The sequence below is a fragment of the Salvelinus fontinalis genome, chromosome 2, assembly GCF_029448725.1.
Source record: "Salvelinus fontinalis isolate EN_2023a chromosome 2, ASM2944872v1, whole genome shotgun sequence".
Classification (NCBI taxonomy): domain Eukaryota; kingdom Metazoa; phylum Chordata; class Actinopteri; order Salmoniformes; family Salmonidae; genus Salvelinus; species Salvelinus fontinalis.
In genome coordinates, this window is record NC_074666.1 from 86,792,859 (window position 1) to 86,814,852 (window position 21,994).

Below are 21,994 nucleotides of genomic sequence, written 5' to 3' on the forward strand. Positions count from 1 at the left end.
CCGTTGGCAGTGTTCTACACACAGAGACCAACACAGTCTGATACTGTGACACTTGAGATGTGTAATGTCACTAAGGAAAACATTTTTTTGTTCTGGATGTTCAGTGCAATTCCCCTTTAGTGGACATGTTGTCATGACGGCCTGTCAGTTTGAGGAATGGCTCGCCATTGTCATGCCGATGGCCAGTGGGAATTGGTTGCACAGCTGGAGTTATGTTAAGCATAAAGCGAAGTGACAGAAATGCTAATCAAGTATCAAAACTGACACTGCATTCCCATCGGTGCACATCAGACTTTCAATGATTTATTAGCCAAAGTGAACGTGTGTCAGTGTTGTGAGTGTCTCGTGGGTAAACCCAGCCCTCGCCAAGGTGCACCACTTAGCCACTCCCCCCATTCCCCCTCAAGCATGGTCAGCACTCTTCCCCGGGGCCGCTGATAGCACCGCTGAGGAGTAACTCTCAATATAGATGAGATGCACGCAATCTATCTACCAATCTATCTAACTCACTCCTTGTGTACTAAAAGGGGCCGCTATGAGAGTACAAGGAAGTAGAGGGTGTGTGTATGCCCACCTCAAATGTGTTCCACTGCTGAATAAGTCTTTTTGACCTCTTCTCTCCCCTGTCTCCCTTTCCATTGGCTGTCCCTGGATCTGAGAGGGGGGAAGAGAGCTGCAGCAGACCCCAATTATCTCAGTGTTATTCACAATCCCTCATTCACCTCCCCAATCGCCGTCTACACCTGCATTCATTTTAGTCAGGATATTCCTTTCGGAGCCTTGGGGATCCGGAGGTGGAGAGGTTAAACACTGCACAGCTCAACTGAATTTGGCATTAGAACTGAGGGGATGAAACTTAAAAGACAGCTGGCTCTGCTTTTCCCATACTGAATATGATTTCCATCGTGGACCGAGTGAGAAAGGTGTCTGTTTGCTGTGTCTCCATTCTGTTGTTGCCAATTAATACTGAGCTTCTTTGTGATGATTCTGGAACGAGGCCTGGTTTGACGCATAAACAATGCTACTGTGCATAATTTAGATTGGGTGTTAAAAAAAAAGGAGACATGAGATCCTTTTACTCTCCTGGTTGCCTCAAAATTCCTTGCTGTTGACTATAAAGCCCAATTCTAAATAATGAGATCACTTACCATTGAGCAGCTGAGAACAGTTTATTGGGATATTGTTATGCTAGCATAATACCGAACACTGCAAACCATATTTAAGGATTTGCATGAAGTGCAATTCTTAATACCCTCATATTTCATCCTTTAGCATCCATCAACCAAATGTATGCCTAAATATGTAACAGATATAATGACTTTGGCTTCCCCCATATGCATTAAAGAATATTCACACATAGTGATAAATATTGGAACAGCTGGTTTCTGCATAATTCATATGTCTTAACATCTGAGAGAATGGCCGCCCCCGCCAAGCCGTTTTATTGGTTCCCCCGCAAATCAAAACCAAGTCCCTGCTGCCAAGTTTTGCAGCCATAGTGGGCCTGTTCATTTTTAATAGCGAGGGGAGAGAAATAGAATTCATAATGATGTTGGTTATGTAGTGGGGCAGACCAACATGTTGCCTTTTTCCTTGAGCAAAGTATGAATCATCACAGACTTTCAACATTGAAAATATTCTCATTCAGCACAAACAAAAACACACAGAGTGAGACTGACACAAAACATAATGCATGCACACAAGCACTGACCCACGCGCACACACAACCCCCCCACACATACAACCCCACACACACAACCCCCCCCCCCCCCCACACACACACACACACACACACACACACACACACACACACAACCCCACACTGAATTCTCCAATTACTATTTTTTGTTGAGTCCGCCACTACCTTTGATGTTGATCACCATTAAAAAGGCTGCTTTGTTTATGTGTGTAATTAATACCAAGTCTTTGATTACTGCCATTTTTAGAACATAAGAGAAAATTGATAATCCACTCCTTGTGAAGTTCTCTTTCTCCACAACATAATCAAGTGATACAGGGATGGGCAAAATCTCTACTTTTCAATTGCACACAATCCTCCCTCGCTCCTGCTCTTTTGTGACAAGAGGTCTATACTGTTGAAATAGTCATGGTCTCCTGTGAGTAAGGTGAATGCTTTTCTGTGTTATGGACAGTGTGAACCATTGTTGCATGAGAGTAGCCCCGGGCAGTTTATTCTTCATAAGGAAAGTGAAGGTGAGAATGCAGTGGGAGATTGGTGTATAAACAATATGGAGAAGGGTATAAGAAGAGGACTGTGCATTTCCAAGGCAAGTTTTGTAATTGGCAGAAACACTGTACATCACAAGCTCTAACAGAGAGCTTGCTGAAAGGTTTTTACTCCCTAGAGTATCTGTTGCTCAAATATGCTACCTGCCCTGTCTAAATACAGACATCTGCCTCAGAGATTCAGCATTACTGGAGCTCTTTCTGCCTAAACATCACAACCATCCCGGTTCCATACACCACAACATGATTCATTTACAATCACCGGCCAGTTGGTTTCACAGATTTTATAAAACTCTAAGTATATGGCTCTAACCCATAATGAAGGTCTTTAAAGATTAGCTACAGAAGGGTTAACAGTTATGTAGCTTTGCCATGTCTCTCTAAATGATTGTTGGCAAGTGTAGTGGCCAATTTCCAATAACTCTTTTTTTTAAATGGGTTTCAGTAATTTTTTCAAAGGAGCTGTGCTCGTGTAACATCTACAGGGAAGGTTGGTTTTGAAAGGCCTCTGAGAAACGCTTCAAAAACAGTCATGCCGGACCTCCCGGGTGGCGCAGTGGTCTAGGGCACTGCATCGCAGAGCTAGCTGTGCCACCAGAGACTCTGGGTTCGTGCCCAGGCTCTGTCGCAGCCGGCCGCGACCGGGAGGTCCGTGGGGCGACGCACAATTGGCCTAGCGTCGTCCGGGTTAGGGAGGGTTTGGCCGGTAGGGTTATCCTTGTCTCATCGCGCACCAGCGACTCCTGTGGCGGACCGGGCGCAGTGCGCGCTAACCAAGGTAGCCAGGTGCACGGTGTTTCCTCCGACACATTGGTGCGGCTGGCTTCCGGGTTGGAGGCGCGCTGTGTTAAGAAGCAGTGCGGCTTGTGCGGGTTGTGTTTCGGAGGACGCATGGCTTTCGACCTTCGTCTCTCCCGAGCCCGTACGGGAGTTGTAGCGATGAGACAAGATAGTAATTACTAACAATTGGATACCACGAAATTGGGGAGAAAAGGGGGTAATAAAAAATAAATAGTCATGCCTTTACAGTAAATGCACCCTGGGATCAGAGCAGGCTAGATGGAGGAGCTATAGGAGGACGGGCTCATTGTAATGACTGGAATGGAATGAATGGAAAGGTATTAAACACATCAAACATATGGAAACCACATGTTTGACATTGTTCCATTTACCCTAGGAAACATAATTGATGATTCTCAAATGCTGTAGTCATGACAATACAAATATTGACTAATGAAGGCTATGATATATACACCCTTGTGCTATATTTGCAGCGTGAAATATAAGGAAAATGTTTAACATTGTGTAAGGAACTCATTATACCACTATTGAAAATGATGTTGTGCAGTGCTCCTTAGAAATGCAAGGGCTTTGACTGCACTGGCACCTGAATGAAATGTGCTTGTTGGATCTAGTTGATTATTGAGGGCTACATCAAGATAAACACATGCTGACTAGAATAATAATTATCCCGTCTGACCATCATTTGATGAAAAGAAATCTATCGTCATACTGCTGCAAAACCGAGATGTGATGGGAAGGAAAGGGCTGTCTGAGAAAAGGTTACTTCCAATTTACAAGCTTCGTTTTCCTGTATGGTGGTGACGGCTTCATATCGGGTATAAACTACCGGTCAAAAGTTTTAGAACACCTACTCATTCAAGGGTTTTTCTTTATTTTTACTATTTTCTACATTGTAGAATAATAGTGAAGACATAAAAACTATGAAATAACATGAAGTAACCAAAAAAGTGTTAAACAAATCAAAATATATTTTGATTCTTCAAAGTAGCCACCCTTTGCCTTGATGCCAGCTTTGTACACTCTTGGCATTCTCTCAACCAGCTTCACCTGGAATGCTTTTACAACAGTATTGAAGGAGTTCCCACATATGCTAAGCACTTGTTGGCTGCTTTTCGTTCCCGCTGCGGTCCGACTGATTCCAAACCATCTCAATTTGGTTGAGGTTGGAGTATTGTGGAGGCCAGGTCATCTGATGCAGCACTTCATCACTCTCCTTCTTCGTAAAATAGCCCTTACACAGCCTGGAGGTGTGTTAGGTTATTGTCCTGTCGAAAAACAAATGATAGTTCCGCTAAGCACAAACCCGATGGGATGGCGTATCGCTGCAGAATGTTGTGGTAGAGAGGCTGGTTAAGTCTGCCTTGAATTGTAAATAAATCACAGACAGTGTCATCAGCAAAGCACCCCTACACCACAACACTTCCTCGTCCATGCTTCACGGTGCGAAATTCATATGCGGAGATAATCCATTCCCCCACACCCCATCTCACAAAGACACTGTTGTTGGAACCAAAAATGTCTAATTTGGGCTTTCCACTGGCCTAATGTCCATTGCTCGTGTTTCTTGGCCCAAGCACGTCTCTTCTTATTATTGGTGTCCTTTAGTAGTGGTTTCTTTGCAGCAATTTGACCATGAAGACCTGATTCCCACAGACTCCTCTGAACAGTTGATGTTGAGATGGATCTGTTAATTGAACTCTGTGAAGCATTTATTTGAGCTGCAATGTCTGAGGCTGGCAACTCTAAGGAACGTATCCTCAGCTGCAGAGGTAACTGTGGGTCTTCCATTCCTGTGGCGGTCCTCATGAGAGCTAGTTTCACCATAGCAGTTGATGGTTTTTGTGACTCCATTTGAAGAAACTTTCAAAGTTCTTGACTGACCTTCATGTGTTAAAGTAATAATGGACTGTTGTTTCTCTTTGCTTATTTGAGCTGCTCTTGCCATAATATGGACTATTTTACCAAATAGGGCTATCTTCTGTATACCACCCCTACCTTGTCACAACAACTGATTCGCTCAAACACACAAATTAACTTAAGGCACACCTGTTAATTGAAATGCATTCCAGGTGACTACCTCGTTTAAGCTGGTTGAGAGAATGCCAATAGTGTGCAAAGCTGTCATCAAGGCAAAGGGTGGCTATTTGAAGATTCTCAAATATGAAATATCTTTTGATTTGTTTAACACTTTTTTTGGTTACTAAACTCCCTCTACTGTCAACTGCGTTTATTTTCAAATTTAACATATGTAAATTTTGTATGAACATAATAAGATTCAACAACAGACAAACTGAACACGTTCCACAGACATGGAATAATGTGCCCCTGAACAAAGGGGGGGTCAAAATCAAAAGTAAAAGTCAGCATCTGGTGTGGCCACCAGCTGCATTAAGTATTGCAGTGCATCTCCTCCTCATGGACTGCACCAGATTTGCCAGTTCTTGCTGTGAGATGTTACCCCACTCTTCCACCGAGGCATCTGCAAGTTTCCAGACATTTCTGGGGGGAATGGCCCTAGCCCTCACCCTCCGATCCAACTGGTCCCAGACATGCTCAATGGGATTGAGATCCGGGCTCTTCGCTGGCCATGGCTGAACACTGAAATTCCTGTCTTGCAGGATATGATGCACAGAACGAGCAGTATGGCTGGTGGCATTGTCACGCTGGAAGGTCATGTCAGGATGAGCCTGCAGGAAGGGTACCACATGAGGGAGGAGGATGTCTTCCTTGTAACACACAGTGTTGAGATTGCCTGCAATGACAACAAGCTCAGTCCGATGATGCTGTGACACACCGCTCCAGACCATGACGGACCCTCCACCTCCAAATCGATCCCGCTCCAGAGTACAGGCCTCGGTGTAACGCTCATTCCTTCGACGATAAACGCGAATCCGACCATCACCCCTGGTGAGACAACAGCGACACGTCAGTCAAGAGCACTTTTTTTTTTTACAAGCCCTCAGTCTAGCCTCTCTTAGCTTATTGTGGACAGTCTGAGCACTGATGGAGGGATTGTGCATTCCTGGTGTAACTCGGGCAGTTGTTGTTGCCATCCTGTACCTGTCCCGCAGGTGTGATGTTCGGATGTTCCAATCCTGTGCAGGTGTTGTTACACGTGATCTGCCACTGCGAGGACGATCAGCTGTATGTCCTGTCTCCATGTAGAGCTGTCTTAGGCGTCTCACAGTACAGACATTGCAATGTATTGCCCTGGCCATATCTGCAGTCCTCATGCCTCCTTTCAGCATGCCTAAGGCACGTTCACGCGGATGAGCAGGGACCCTGGGCATCTTTCTTTTGGTATTTTCAGAGTCAGTAGAAAGGCCTCTTTAGTGTCCTAAGTTTTCATAACTGTGACCCTAATTGTCTACCGTCTGTAAGCTGTTAGTGTCTTAATGATCGTTCCACAGGTGCATGTTCATTAATTGTTTATGGTTCATTGAACAAGCATGGGAAACAGTGTTTAAACCCTTTACAATGAAGATCTGTGAAGTTATTTGGATTTTTATTAATCATCTTTGAAAGACAGGGTCCTGAAGAAGGGACTTCTTTTTTGCTGAGTTTACATGATTCCATATGTGTTTTTTCATAGTTTAAATGTCTTCACTGTTATTTTACAATGTAGAAAATAGTAAAAATAAAGAAAAACCCTTGAATGAGTAGGTGTTCTAAAACTTTTGACCGGTAGTGTATATTTAGGTGATAGTCCCTAAACACAACACCTGACTCTCCAAAGCCAAGATGCACAATGTCAAATGTTCTGGACTGATATGCTTATGACTGTCACTGTACACATCTAGTCTTTTTACAAGGCACAATTAGCGAACCTCAATGACGAAATAAACCACTTAAGATTGAGCTTCTTGTTTGGAGGAAGTAGTCCTGTGAAAAGCAGGTCAGGATAAACAGGCTTTGAGTGACTCTGTACATGACTCTACATACAGTACACATCTTGCACAGACATATCATAAGGATCAGAGGATATGTGACGGAACACTAGCTAAGCTATCCTACTGGGAATAATACATTTAATTAGTGTTCACACAGCCCATGTTTTGGAGAGAGAGGGGAAAAAAACCTGGCTAGTCTTTTCTAGAGATATCCTTCTTCCCCATAATAAATCTGTCCACGTCTCCCATCCAAACAGCTCCGATATGCCAGGGAGAGAATTTACAGTGCATCTCTGATTTGTTTGCTGCTATTAATGGGGCAGCGAGGAAGGAAGTGGTCTGTGGCTGCCAGCGCAATATCTGACCTCTGAGAGTGCATTAAATCAAGCTATTAGGGGCCGCTGCAATAAAGAGGACAGCCAAGGAAGGCAGAGTGCTCTCTCCAAAACAAACATGCCCCAGCCAGACACAACACGAGGCTGGGATCACAACCTCAGGCTGGGCTGATATGGTTTTATAGCGGGTGCCTTGGTGACAGTCAGTCAATCCAGTGGGTTGTCAGTTCTGGTCGGGTGCAAGCCAGATAGATGAACCAGCACAGCGGGCAGCATTGTAGAATGTTAAGAAATGCGTGGTTGATGCTGGGGCCAGGAGTTTTCCAAGCCACGTGATATTATTAGGAAATATTCCTGTTCCTATTGAAGCCCTACAGGAACATGTTTCTGTATTAAAACATTTACTTTCCTTATAATAAAGAAATACATCATCATTGACAATCATTTCCATCTAGGAGTGGGTGAAGATGGCTATTTGGTGTATCTTACACTTTGCCGCATGCACATGTCCACAGGCATTTGAAATAATTGTGTCTGTGCCATAGGAGGAAATAAATTACATTCATTATCACCCCAGGACTGCTCTGGTGAGTTTCAAAAATTGACAGACCATGTGGTGGACTTTGCTGTGTCTTTCAGACTCAGATAATGGACAAGTCTGATAGAAAAAGGCCCTTGACTCGTGAAACAAAAGGAACTAAAATCGGGGAATGCCAGGGCCATGTCTAGCTCTGTGGGTCACCAGTTATTTGAGTTGGAGGGCATGCCCTTTCAATGTCAAGGCTTGTCTGAACACTATAGTGTTTTTCACTGATATTCATTACCGTACTCCTGTATTACTAGGGATAGTCTTCGAATGCCTTTCTAAAGACGCTGTCGCAATATGAAAAAGTTATATTACCTACCTTCTCTTTTCCTGTTCAAACTTGTGAGGATAAGTCATTTTGACTTACACTGCAATAACCTAAACTCAACCTACACTTCAGCTGCAGTCTGACGGTGGCATGAGTGGACTGGTTTATGATAACCTGGATTTAAAGGGCCAATCCAGTCGTTTTTATCTCAATATTAAATCGTTTCTGGGTAAAAATTAAGTACCTTACTGCGATTGATTAAATGAAAATGGTCAAAAATAAACAATTTCGCAAGCAAGATTTTTGCTAGGACTGTCTGGGAGTGGTTTGAGTGGGGGGGGAGGGAGAGCAAGAAGCAGCATCCAGTATTTCAACCATATCTAAGGCGATTTTACCAAAAAGTTCAGATATTTACAAATAAACTGGTGCACTCAGTCAAGCAAAGACATCTATGATTCAATTGTGAATGCCGTTTACGGTGGAATTATTATGTATAGGAACTTTGCTATATCAGAATGTGAAGAACTCATCAAAAGACTATGGGCAAATCACCCGTCAGAACAATTTAGAGACACGGTGTGGCTAATCTGAGTGTGAAGGCTCCCGGTGAGAGCAGTAGTCCAATGGAGCTGTTTCATGAAAAAAAAAAAGCCCAATGCCATCATGCACTGATGATGAAACACTTGAATACGGATAACTAGAATGTAGTAGAATGAAGACAATTGGGGAACTAATACAGTTATCTTCAAGTTGAACCAAATGCCATACTGTATGTAAAATGCATGGAACATTTAATGAGATCTACAAAGACCTTTTCCGCTTCACAATATTCATAGTAAAGCGCACAAAAAAACTACAAAACAAGAGATGATGCAAGCTGTCTATATCTCATGAAAGGGAAAATAATCAGTTGTAAATTCAAGACTGATCTTTAAAAAAAAAAGTCTAAGTGGGGGGGGGGGGGTGGGTGGTGGAAAACTGAAAAGGTTTGGAACTATCTTTATTTTAGTTATTATATCTAATTTACCGCCTTGTGATGTCACCAGACTAGAGGTCGACCGAATATGATTTTTCAACGCCGATACCGATTATTGGAGGACCAAAAAAAGCCAATACCGGCCGATTTTTATATATACATTTGTAATGATGACAATTACAACAATACTGAAAGAACAATGAACACTTTTATTTTAACTTAATATAATACATAAATAAAATCAATTTAGTCTCAAATATATAATGAAACATGTTCAATTTGGTTTAAATAATGCAAAAACAGTGTTGGAGAAGAAGGTAAAAGTGCAATATGTGCCATGTAAGAAAGCTCATGTTTAAGGTCCTTGCTCTGAACATGAGAACATATGAAAGCTGGTGGTTACTTTTAACATGAGTCTTCAATATTCCCAGTTAAGAAGTTTTAGGTTGTAGTTATTATATTAATTATAGGACTATTTCTCTCTATACCATATGTATTTCATATACCTTTGACTATTGGATGTTTTTATAGGCACTATAGTATTGCCAGCCTAATCTCGGGAGTTGATAGGCTTGAAGTCATAAACAGCGTTGTGCTTTAAGCACTGCGAAAAGCTGCTGGCAAATGCAGGAAAGTGCTGTTTGAATGAATGCTTACGAGCCTGCTGCAACCTACCACCGCTCAGTCAGACTGCTCTCTTAATTATAATATAATAAACACAGAGAAATATGAGCCTTTGGTCATTAATATGGTCAAATCCGTAAACTATCATTTCGAAAACAAAACGTTTATTCTTTCAGTGAAATACGGAACCGTTCCGTATATTATCGAACGGGTGGCAACCCTAAGTCTAAATATTGCTGTTACATTGCACAACCTTCAATGTTATGTCATAATTATGTAAAATTCTGGTGAATTAATTACGGTCTTTGTTAGGAATAAATGGCCTGTCAACAGTTCGCAACGAGCCGGTGGCCCAAGCTGCTGCATATACCCTGCATTTATAATCGGCCATGCAGATTAATCGGTCGACGACCCTACACCAGACAGTCCAAAACTGCATCCCACCAAAACTTCATGGGGATAGCCCCCTTTTTTCCAATTTTTGCCTAAAATGACCTCTCCAAATCTAACTGCCTGCAGCTCAGGCCCTGAAGCAAGGATATGCATATTCTTTGGTACCATTTGAAAGGAAACTTTGAAGTTTGTGGAAATGTGAATTGAATGTAGGAGAATATAACACAATAGATATGGTAGAAGAAAATACCACCACCTTTGAAATGCAAGAGAATGGTCCCAGTTCCAGCCATCACTCTGGTTCTAATTCTGATGGTGTTCACAATATGGCAGCAGTGTATGTGCAAAGTTTCATACTTGAAGTATGTGTGAACTACATGACATTTAGTGTGAAGTCCCCCAGGTACATTTGGGCAAATCGTGAAGGAGACATTTGCATTCATATTACCTTTTTCTGCAAGAATATCATCGAATCAGTATACTTGGACTTTGATTTAGCTTTTCCAGTATTACTAGCCATATTATAAGTTCAACATTTGCAAAACAACCAGTTTTCATAACTTCATAACTATGAATATTCTTATACTTTTTGTCCAAAGGGAAAAGGCATGTTGTCGCAAAAGGTTGGCAGCTACATTTTGCAACATATGCATGGTTTCCGGATACTACTGCAAAGGCCAGTTCATTGGCTATCTATGACCCCGATTGGTGCTTATTTGACAAAGATACAGTCGATCAAATGAAGACCGGACACGTCATCGGCATGCCATGAAGGCGTCACTCTCTGACCAAATTTGGTGTCCTATAGGATATACTACACCCCTAATGGTATAGTGAAGTCTGGTTACATTCTAGGATGTCTGAGGAATACATATGAACGTGATTTGACTGGTTGAAACAACGTTTAGGGTTAGATTTTCACAGATTCCTTTCTTTGTAAATTGAATGAGTGGAAATACAAAATCGATTGTGCATGTTATATGGAACTTTTTAGGATATGAAAAAGGATTTTATCTAACAAAACGACACTTCATGTTATCTCTGGGACCCGTTGGATGATAAATCAGAGCAAGATTTCAGAATGTAAGTACACATTTCATCTTCAGAGGTGAATTTATCAAACCTATCGCGGTGAAAAAAGTGTTTTGTTGTTAGGAGCTCTCCTCAAACAATAGCATGGCATTTTTCGCATTAATAGCTGCTGTAAATTGGACAGTGCAGTTATATTATCAAGAATTTAAGTTTCAGCCAATATAAGACACTTATATATAACGACATTTGATTTTTCTCTCAAATCTGCGATCGTGACACAAGGCGCTGCATGATTTACAACTGTCCTGTTGACGGAAGGCCTATCCCTATTAAAGGGCATTATCATCATTTTCACAATTACAACCTCATAGTGTGGAAATGTATATAAAACATAAGAATATCACACTTTTGACTGCACTGGCCTTTAAGAGTGTTAGTCTCTTCATCTATGGGTGGTGCCGTGGAATGTCTAGCACCTTTTTGGTTTGGCTTTGGACATTCACTCGTCTCGAACACACAACAACACACACCCCTCTCACAGCTTTAGAGTTGGGTTATCCCAACAGACAGGTGAGAGGGAAAGTGATCATATTACACCTGGGGTACCCTATAAGAGACAATGCCTCAGTCCTAAAAATGTACAATAACATCCACTAGAATGCAGACCGGCCCATCAAGCAGCCAATGGCTGACCGAGTGAACTAACCAAACACAGCTTCTTTGTTTTGATCGGATTCCGCCGTGAGCAACCATCAGTGATTTGTAGGCAGTTTTCAGTGTTTTACACTGTCTTGCCACCACAAACCAAAAATCTACTGAAAGGAAAAACATCAAATGGGTATATTTGTGCAGATCCATCTGTGTGGAGGGAAGGAGCCAGCTAAGTGAGTCCCAAATATTAAATAGCATGAAGAAACACATGCAACATTAGTAGCAAGGCAAATTAAACTATCTGTTATTAAACACAAGGAGTAAAATTCCTTCCTCTGGCATCGCACTGTTGGTTAACTAATTATTATGCCACATTAATTTTGAAACCCTGAAGCGTTTGTTGAGTTTACCCAAGGTGCAGTGAGTACGTGTTTAGCCCTGTAAAAAGTGGGTTTATTACAAAACAGATCTAACAGCGAGCGATTCAGCGTGAGGCTGAGACGACGCAGAGCCAGAGGCTGCTGGGATTGCTTCATTTATATTCCACTGATTGCATCAGAAAATTGTAAGACTGTTAATTGGAGACAATGTGGCCAGAAACAGATACGGAGAGACATGTGACTACAACAATGGCATCAAAGATACTATTTAGCTAAAAGCCTGTGTTAATGATGACAGCAACAACCCTACCAAGCTGTTCTACAGAATGATATACCTTTAATCATTAGGAAAATACCAGCCCTCACAACTATCCCCTCAAAAAAACTTCAGTCGGGTTAGATATGCCCAATTGACCTTCCGTTGGTACGTCAACGTTTCGAATCAAGAAGCAATTGTGTTATTGCAAATGCTCCCTTGCATCCATCTGAGGACATGTTGACAAAGCCTTCATTTATGACCGATTCCCCAGCGTGACGTTGATTAGGTGGCTTGTACGAAATAAGCTTGAGAGGCCCATTTCACCGCAAACCTGTATTCATTTAGTTCTGCAGATTTATACTGGCCTGCTATCTCGGCAAGAAAATCCAGCATGACATGAGAGTGAAATTTGCCCTTTTGAAAAGAGGGTTAATCTTTCTTTCTTTCCCACTGCAACCTCAATCTCACTGTGGCCAGCATGCCTCCAATGATCTGGGGGCCACAGCCAGTAAATTAAATTAAATAAACCCATTAGTTACAGCACTGTTACCTTCTCACCTCTGCCCAGATGCGCTTTCATGGTAAGTTGTCCCATCATAAAAAAACAAGGGACTCGGTATAGGATTGCGATGCCAAAGTCACCTTGACTCCAAAAACAGGGTGGTCTGTCCTCATTGTTCATCACAAAGATCAATTAAAATAGCCTGTTTTGCAATACAGCACGAGGCCAATATGTTCCGCAGGTGTCTGAAGGTAAATGTATGCTTATTTAAAAATCAATTCATACTTAACATTCTCCCTCCTCGAGTCGTGCAGATGTGAAACAAACTGGAGGTCGATGGGAGTGGAAGCCGACCGTGAGCAGAGTCATCCCAGGCATACTGAAAATGAATGGGATGAATAACCAAGTGTAGCTCACATATCTAAAGGTAAACCTCAGACAAAAAGGGAGTCTAATCCTGCTATAGCCCTGGGTATGGGTTGGCATGTTTTCACTCCTATCTTTTCATCCTGCTCTGAAACATATCTTGTGAATATACTGTAACTACAGTTTGGCATCTATCTTTTTTTGGAACAATAAAAAAGCTTCATAGCTAAATCCTGACATTCAACAGAGAAACAAGACCATGGGGAAACGTGATTGTACCTGTGATGTCTGACTGTGTACCCCTTTGTGCTTACCCCTATACATGAAGGATTATGGGATATGTCACTTTTCTTTTAAACACACAAGCATCTTTGACATGATTGCACCGAAACACATTTCCTCGTGTGTCGCCCTGCACACGTGTGTGTGTGGCTGAGCATGTTAAAGGCATAAAGAAAAACTATGAAAAAAAAAACTATCAGCCACATTAACTAAGAGTTGGCTTCACATGGTTGGGAGGAGCTAATGGCCCCATTAAAACAGGAAGAGCACGTTAACTTGCAACTAAATCTCTAATGCCAATAATCCAAATTATCCAGGAAAAACAATCACCTTCTTGTACACCAATTAGTAATTAGCATAATCCCTAAAAGCATCCTTTTGCATTTCATCAGTTTAGTCTAAGTCTCAAAGGAGCTTGGCACAATGCCACAGCCTCTATATAAAAATCCCTTCCAGCAGCAGAGAATACAGAATACAGAGAATAGAGGACAGCATTCTCATGGTGGAGGTCTGATTAATAAAGTATTCTTGATACAGATGGTTGAAACTCGAAAACCTAAATACTTATAAAAGGGTTTCAATAAACACAACTCCCAGTGAAGATTTCCTACTTGAAAAGCCCAATCAACACAGAAAGGGAAAGGGGGATACCTAGTCAGTTGTACAACTGAATGCATTCAACTGAAATGTGTCTTCCGCATTTAAAACAGCCCCTCTGAATCAGAACACCATCTCAATGTAAGGACTGTGTTATGCGTAGTTTACACGTCTAATACTCAGCTCTTTCATTGTTTCACACTGTGCTAAAATATTCTAGCGGAATACCCCATGGTGATTTCAGGCAAAGAAAGAGCATGAATAAATAAACAACTTAAAGCGATGAGAAACTTCAAAGGCAATGGGACAATCGCAGCAAACAAGCTCCTGGAAGCCAATGAATTTCTTTGTTTGTGACAGTGACTCAGGGGTGTAAACAGAGGAATTAGCTCACACCTCCGGAGTCTCAGCACATCGCACTGCCATAATTGAATTAAGCCTGTCAATATTGTTGTGAGCTGTGGATGGCGTCAGTGGTTCTTTGTCAAGTCCTTGAAGAAAAAGACAATTGCTTTCCATGTCATCCCAGACTATATCTCAAGCTAATTCCTACATCTTGATACAGCCAAGCTGATGTATTTCCTATGAATAAGCTCTGTGTGTAATATGTCATGGGCATACAGGCGGAATAATGCTACTGGTGGAGCGTGGAGGGAGAAGTTATGATTTCCACTTTCCCCACATCCCTCAGCTTAACACACTCCTGGAGTACATGTCAGGTCACGGCCACATATTCGAAACATGCTCCCAACAGCCCTTGCGTGACATCTTGGCTCCATGGCCAGCCCTGTCAGAGAAAATCCTGCTCTAACTGAACCAATGCATCAGCTTGCTTTTGGGTTTGTGTCATGAGACTGCATCACTCACAACCGATAAGGGGCATGTATGCACAGCACCAAGTGCTCCAGGAGAGGCTAAAGGAAAATTGGAATCTTGACAAGTATGATTGACATGCTTATTTGTCCCAAAAGGAAGTCTTATTCGGAGAGATTTAAAGATGGCTGTAAAGCAGTATTCTTGCCGAATGGAATCATTGTTCCTTCTGACTAGAAGCACATTCACGGCAATTCTGCGGCAAGTAAATAATCCCTGGGAGATAGGAATCCTTTCAAGCTTAAAATGACTTGTGCTTATACTTTATTTTTGGTCCAAAATAAATCACTTAACAGGCGAGACTGGGGCTGTCATTTTCAGGCAATCCATCTATGACATGGAACTGAAATATGGGTCTAAGAATTCCCTGTTTTCCCATTGGCGATGGAATGGAGAAGAATGCAAGGCAGAATTACATCCAGTTCTATTTTGACAGACACGAACCTAAAGGGAGGCTGAGCCTTGATGGCAACCATGCACCATTGCCAATTCATTGTGTTGGCAAATTGAATCAGCAAATTAAATTCTAAGCTCAAGTAAAAAGTCAACTTTACTGGAATTGGAGAATGATCACTTTATGTGTTTGGGTGTAGCTTTGTCCATGACACGGAATAGGAAATGAATGTCAAAGAGAGAGGGTAAGGTATTGCATGTGAATAGCAAGAAGGAGCTGGGGTAGAATGAAATTGTCTGCACTAACCCACTGCCAGAGTGATTTGTTCTCTCTCTAAGCCACAAAGGATGCAGCAGTGTTACTTCTTTCATAATTCTCACAATAGAAATAGGCTAAGATAACCCCCCAAGGCTGACCCTAGAGTAACACAAAACAAATTGAATCCACATTCTCCCAACACAAAACACTGATTCATTGCAGAAAAAACAAAAATCCCAGGCAGTGCAATGCTGTGTGGATGGTGTTCATGACTAGACTTATTTTGATAATACCTGCTGATATGGTTGATCTGGAAAGATAAAGTGCCGTGAATTGTTCCCACAGTTTCGCTGTAGAGACACATACACATAAGATAGCTATACACACCTAAATGTCTAGCTAGTAGAGATTTAACTAGCTAACTTGTAACAGGTATCGTGCATGTGATTATACACAAGAGTAAATGGCTACACAAACCTGCCATTCATAGTTGTAGGAACTTGCTACAGAGTGAGTTACATTAGGCTATTTAGGTGTGATCCAATTTCCATATTCATCCAGACTGACAGTAATTGGTGGTGCAGCAATCTGAAGGTTCTGATTATTCTCCTTCATAAACTCATGTTTAACAGCCAGACAGAGATGACACAAAGGCTTTCTGGCGGGAAGGTGCCGTCTGTGTCATAGCGCTGTGCCATGTCTGCATCCAGTCAAAGGCGCTGGAACAGGAAATAAATATGTTTCTGTTGTGGACGCTGGTGGAATCTCTGGGCTCTGTGGTGCTTGGGAGTTTAATCAAGTGGAAAAGGGGAGGGGGGATGTTGAGACCAACCTGACTGCAGCGGTCCACTCTCTTGACAGGCACTGGGGCATGCTGCTAATTAAAAAGTTTAATTCCACGACTGCCGCGTTGGCATCCCAGTACCCAGAGGTGCGTCCTTGCGAGCCTTGGCGCCATCTTATCAGGCACAGACAGATTCCGGCTTGCCGGGGAGGAGCGGAGGACGTGGAGGCGCTGCAGCAGCAGCAGCACAGGCCCAGCTGGAAGATGGAGGGGATGGCATCCAGCCTGCTGCTCAGGGATCTGGCCCACCTCCCTCCATCCCATCTCCCCGCTGACTGGAGTCACGGGCCCCTAGTCTGGTGGCAAGACTCAGGGAGCTGAGCCGTGGAGCTGCATGCTGAGGTGGGAGCGCAGGGGTAAACAAGGGATAAACACAGGATTTAGACTCTCTGATGCTACTCTCAGCAGTAGATCGCTGTCTCCGACACACACTTCCTGTCAGAGAGTCCTGTCTTACTACACTGAAGGTTGCGGATAAAGCTGGGGCTGGAATTCATGCTATTCTCCTCAGAGTCCCCCTGGGCCTGCAGCAGTGCAAAGACATGGTGCTCTGACATGGTCTCTACACTACTAGCATTTCGTATTTACTGAAAAAGAAGTAGCAGTAAACTGGAAATTCTTTCGTTAAGCTTTTTCCACCATTCAGTGGGAAACAGAGCTTCGATGAAAAAGTAGATAAAAGAATGAGAGCAAGGCCTTGGCAGAGTGTAGAGCCTGCACTGTGTGGGCTTCTGAGCTGTGTAGGTCCCTATTGATCAGAATGCATTACAACTCACACAAAGAGAGAAAGTCCTTGGTGATGGCAAGGCTGATTCTTTGGCATATTTTTTAAAGGCCACCTCATATAAAAGCCAGCAGGCAGCAACCAAGACCTCCGCCTGAGGTGAAATAGCTTGGGGAAGGAGAGCACGTTCAGAACACCGTGCTGCACGTTATAAGCACCACTGTAAATTAACATTATTGTTTGTCACACTGTGCAACACAGGGCCATAGCCTTGCAAAGGTACAAAACAGCTCAAAAGATTTACAGTCACATTGCCTCAGCTTTTATCGCTTACAAGGCTTACAAAGTGTCATTCTCCCAACACAATGATAAGGGGCTCGGAGACCTCAGAGACGCTTCAGAGCTATGCATTTCATTGACAACTCACACAATATGATCAGCATAGTAGTACAACCCAAGTAATCTTCCTGGAAAATCAACTGTAACACAAGCAATAGAGTTGTTCCTAAATACCAGCTCAATGAATCGTCTGCTGTTTTGCAGCACCTATTTAAACCCGAGATAGGCTTCCAGGCAACGGCGTGATTCCTCTAATGATGGTATAGCTATTATGATCTGACACGCAGAAAGAATGACCTGCTGGTTAAAGACTATAGCTTCTCCGCAAAAGCGGTAAGAAGTTTAACAAGGCATAAGGTCCTCCCTGACAAGCCTTTTAAACATTGTGTTACCCGGGTAAAACAGATGTCACCAAGGTGCTGCATCATATTTCATGAACAAGAAGATTAACTTACTCCTTGTGAAATATATGCCCAGCGGATGGGGTATAAAAATATGTTTCACTTGATATTTCTACCAGATGAATTCTGTATGCGTACCGGGATTCTGGAGCACCGTATAACTGTGGCAAGCACAGAATAGCTCTCTCAGTGCACACCTCTTCAGGCTGTGCATTTGTACTGGCTTCTTTTAAATCTTTTACAACGGTACCACATTCATCCTCTGCCAGTGTCTAACTCTCCAAGCCAACACAAAGTATGAAATGAGCCACCGCTGCACAACCAAATTGATTCAGTGCGTTTGACAACATTATTGGACTCAACCTCCTAAGCCAATGTTAAATTGTCGTGATCATGATTTCAGTCATAGGATTAGGCACACTGCCTACACAGTAGGCCTGCACACAGACGTGATGTAGTATATTTTTTAAAACAGCAACAATCCACAAAAATGACATGCTTTGTCTGTAGCATCAGGACGTGGGCAGATCACATAGCTCTGAGTGTAACCTTTTTTTCCCTTGTCACACTACAACACTGTTCAAATTTGGCAGACAGAACAGCCACATAGCTATATCGTCCCCATGGGTGTAAAAAACACCGCTACCCGATAGTTACATTTCTGCATACGTCATCCTGAGGTTAACATTACTCAGAGGACGAAACGCAGAAATAAATGTTAAGAGCGCTTAAGGGATTTGGTTGGCTCAGGGGCACTAAAACACACAAGCACACTTTGGTGTTATTTATGTAAGCCTGTCATCTTGTCGTCTAATGAGCCTGACACCGAAAGCGTAATGAAACGTCTCACATTAACACGGGCTAAATGAACAGCCAACAGCCGAGGACAGAGGAGAGAATAGCTCCCATCCACACTGCAATGAGTTGATGCAGATGGTCCCCTGTATACAAAAGCCCCGAGCCACTGTACTAGACTGGGTTCACAGGCACATCAACTCATCCCTCTGGCACAGGCACAGAGTCAGGGATTCTGTGTACTACTGGCTGGCTTCATTTTCATTCTCTGCTCATTGAGTCCATTTGAAATCCAGCATTCCTCTGGTTAGTCAGACCATCATCTTGCTAGATGCTGGCGCCTTATTGAGTGAGTGCCACTGTTCAACGGAGGGACGGAAGAACCCTCAAACAGACCGTGGTTCAATGCAATGATTGTTTATATTTTAATAAACAGAAGAAGAAAAAACACATAGGAGGCAGTGAGATGTGCAGTGTTGGAAAACAAAGAAAAACCATGACTGGGTGATGAACCTGACTGGGGGAATCTTTACCTCGAATGTATTGCATGTGAGAAGACATGGATGGCACAACTCAGGATCAGCAGAGAAACATCTGGATTAGCTGATCAAAATGATGATCTCTCTACCCCCATGCAGTCATACAGCAAAAGCCTGGCAATATGGCTTTTAGATAGATGGACTTAAATAGGCCTTTAGCGACATGCATTTGGTTTCAGCTCTGTGTCAGATTAAATAGCTTTAAAATGACCACTTTTTCACAATTCCTACAATATACACTGAATCAGATATGGTGAGCGCAGAATGTTTTCATTTTGTTATCAAGCAACCAGACTTTTTTTCTGCAATGGTGGACATTACAAAGCATTTGCTAAATAAACGCAATATTGGGAACTAGCTATTATCAGATGGAATTTAACAAGGAAATACATTTTGTCTAAATGAGGCAAGATTGTCTATATTTGTGACACTATCAGAACATGTGGTACAGTATGAATAATAACTGGACATCACATCCCAAACCCAGAGTACACTGCTAAGGAACCAGGCCTGTTGCACAGGGGCAGTTCTGAACACTGTAGAAAGGTAATACCACAACTGTAGCTGGGATCTGAGTATTGTTCCAATGAATGCACTCGCATGAACACCTGTTCGACTGAATAGTTTGGCTATTGCTGCATGCTATGTTCATATACATGCACACTATGATAAAACATTGTATATTATTGCAAAACTAGGTTCACTGTACTTCAGAAGGAAGATAAAGGTGTACTGCATAAAGGCTACTTTGTTCCCTAGGTGTGGTTTCTAAGTGATATGAATATTTTAGTTTATCATCCAAATCAGTCTAGCTCTCATTTTGATGCAGTGCAATGGATAGAAAAATGAGGTTACCTGATCAACTGTTTTGTATCGTTGGATGTAAAACAAGTGGGGGATATTTTACTAGACTAGAAACATGTTTAAGCAGAATTACTTGGCAGATATCCAATCTAATAGGTAGGCAATTTTTCATCAGAGTTGTTACTTTTATTATGATTATTATGATTATAATGAATAATGGCATTGATAGTGGTATAGGCCTACTTATTATTAGTAGTATTATTAGAGGTAATCTAGTGCATTTTAAATATGAGCAAATCGAGACTATCTACCAACACATGGTTTATGTTATGTGGGGTAATGAGACCTCTGAACCAGATAGGGTTATTAAGTGAGAGTGGATGCGCGCACCTGTACCAATCCAGCCCTTTCTCGTAGTTCCTGTCGAAGAAATGTGGCTCATTCCCAACGGCTCTGATGTCGGGATGGACCCTCAAAGCTTCGAGCAGAGCCCTGGTACCTCCTTTCTTCACCCCAATTATAATGGCTTGGGGTAATTTTTTCACCCCATAATCCGAGGTGCAGTTCACCCTGAGTTCGTTGTCCGTGGTGCTGAATTCCTGGTGCTGCCGCTCCAGAGCGGGAGATTGATACACCGCGGCAGTTTTAGTCGGAGCCGCCTGATTCCGAACCCAATCCAATGTTCTTTGTTCGGTCTCCACATTATCTTTGACAGTGGAAATTGCAACCGTTTTCTCGGCAGCAGTCACCTCTATCAGCACCTCGTCCAAATAGCCCTGGTGTGAAGTGGAATAAAGTTTCTCCCTTAATGTTACGAAAGTTGTCTCCTCCGTCACCAGCCTACCTTGGTACACGTAGTTCTCTTGCAATGGGAACTGTAACGAGTTGTAACAGCTCATCAGGCTATAGAACAAGTAGGTGACAGAAAGGGAGAGGGTGAACATGAATAACATTTTTCGGGGCACTTTAGAGGTAAAAACCGAAGTGCTGGACCAAAATGCCATCTCTGATAGCAGTGATCCTCTCAAAGAAGTGGCCAGACATGTTTCCACCCCAATACTTGCATGGACACTCAACAACAATAATCTGTCACTATGAGCACAGCTCCATTTGAAAATGTGAGTAGCTGAACCACTCCAGCATATCCCCAATTCGCATGGTTATAAGGACACAGGAAATAGATCGTTAAAATTCCGAAAGAATATCGCGTCCCTTTTTTGAGTAGCCTATCGATTTCTTATTCCAACGCTGACAGCCAATGTCACCATTTATTGGACTGAATTTGCAGATTAGCAAGCCTGCGGTCTGGCGTCCTTCCAAATGAGCAGCCTGGTTTGAAATGTGCAGAATGTGATGGACGAAGTCTTGGCATTTTACGGAAAAAGAAAAAAGGGAACGCCAAAGTGTTTGAAGTAGTGTGCAAAGCACGTCTTCATCCCGATACACTGGCGGCCAATTACAAATCCGGTGGTTCTTCCCAACAAGGGTGAAAAAACTGCCACACATTGGTCCTCTCACTGCTAACTTTGTGCAGTAGAAAGTGAACAACCTTTGCATAAATATTAATTGACTGCGCTCTCTCAGTGGCCAGGATTGTTGCTTGCTGTCCTAATGCCTTCTGTTGATTGGTAGATACGATGTGCGCATCAACTCTGTGAGCTCACCCGCACCGAAGCACTATTATATTAGTAGGAGCACCACAAGCTCAGTAAGTGAACACCCACTTTTCGCAATCGGTGCCAGAGTGTAGGAAACCCAATGAGACGTCAGATACGACAGCCAGATAGCACTGAGATGGCATTGGGAAGGCGGGATGACTATTCCTCCTCCT

The 21,994-nt window shown here is 42.6% G+C and overlaps 1 protein-coding gene across 1 annotated transcript in view; it reads right to left on the reverse strand.

Moving 5' to 3' along the window:
* The window catches only part of LOC129830370 (heparan sulfate glucosamine 3-O-sulfotransferase 4-like), a 97,625-nt gene extending 75,634 nt beyond the window's left edge, over positions 1-21,991 (reverse strand). Inside the window, exon 1 of the mRNA XM_055892900.1 lies at positions 20,554-21,991. Within this exon, the coding sequence (XP_055748875.1) occupies positions 20,554-21,167 (614 nt within the window). The 5' untranslated portion in view covers positions 21,168-21,991. The remainder of the gene's footprint in view (positions 1-20,553) is intronic.
* Positions 21,992-21,994: the final 3 nt, after the last annotated feature.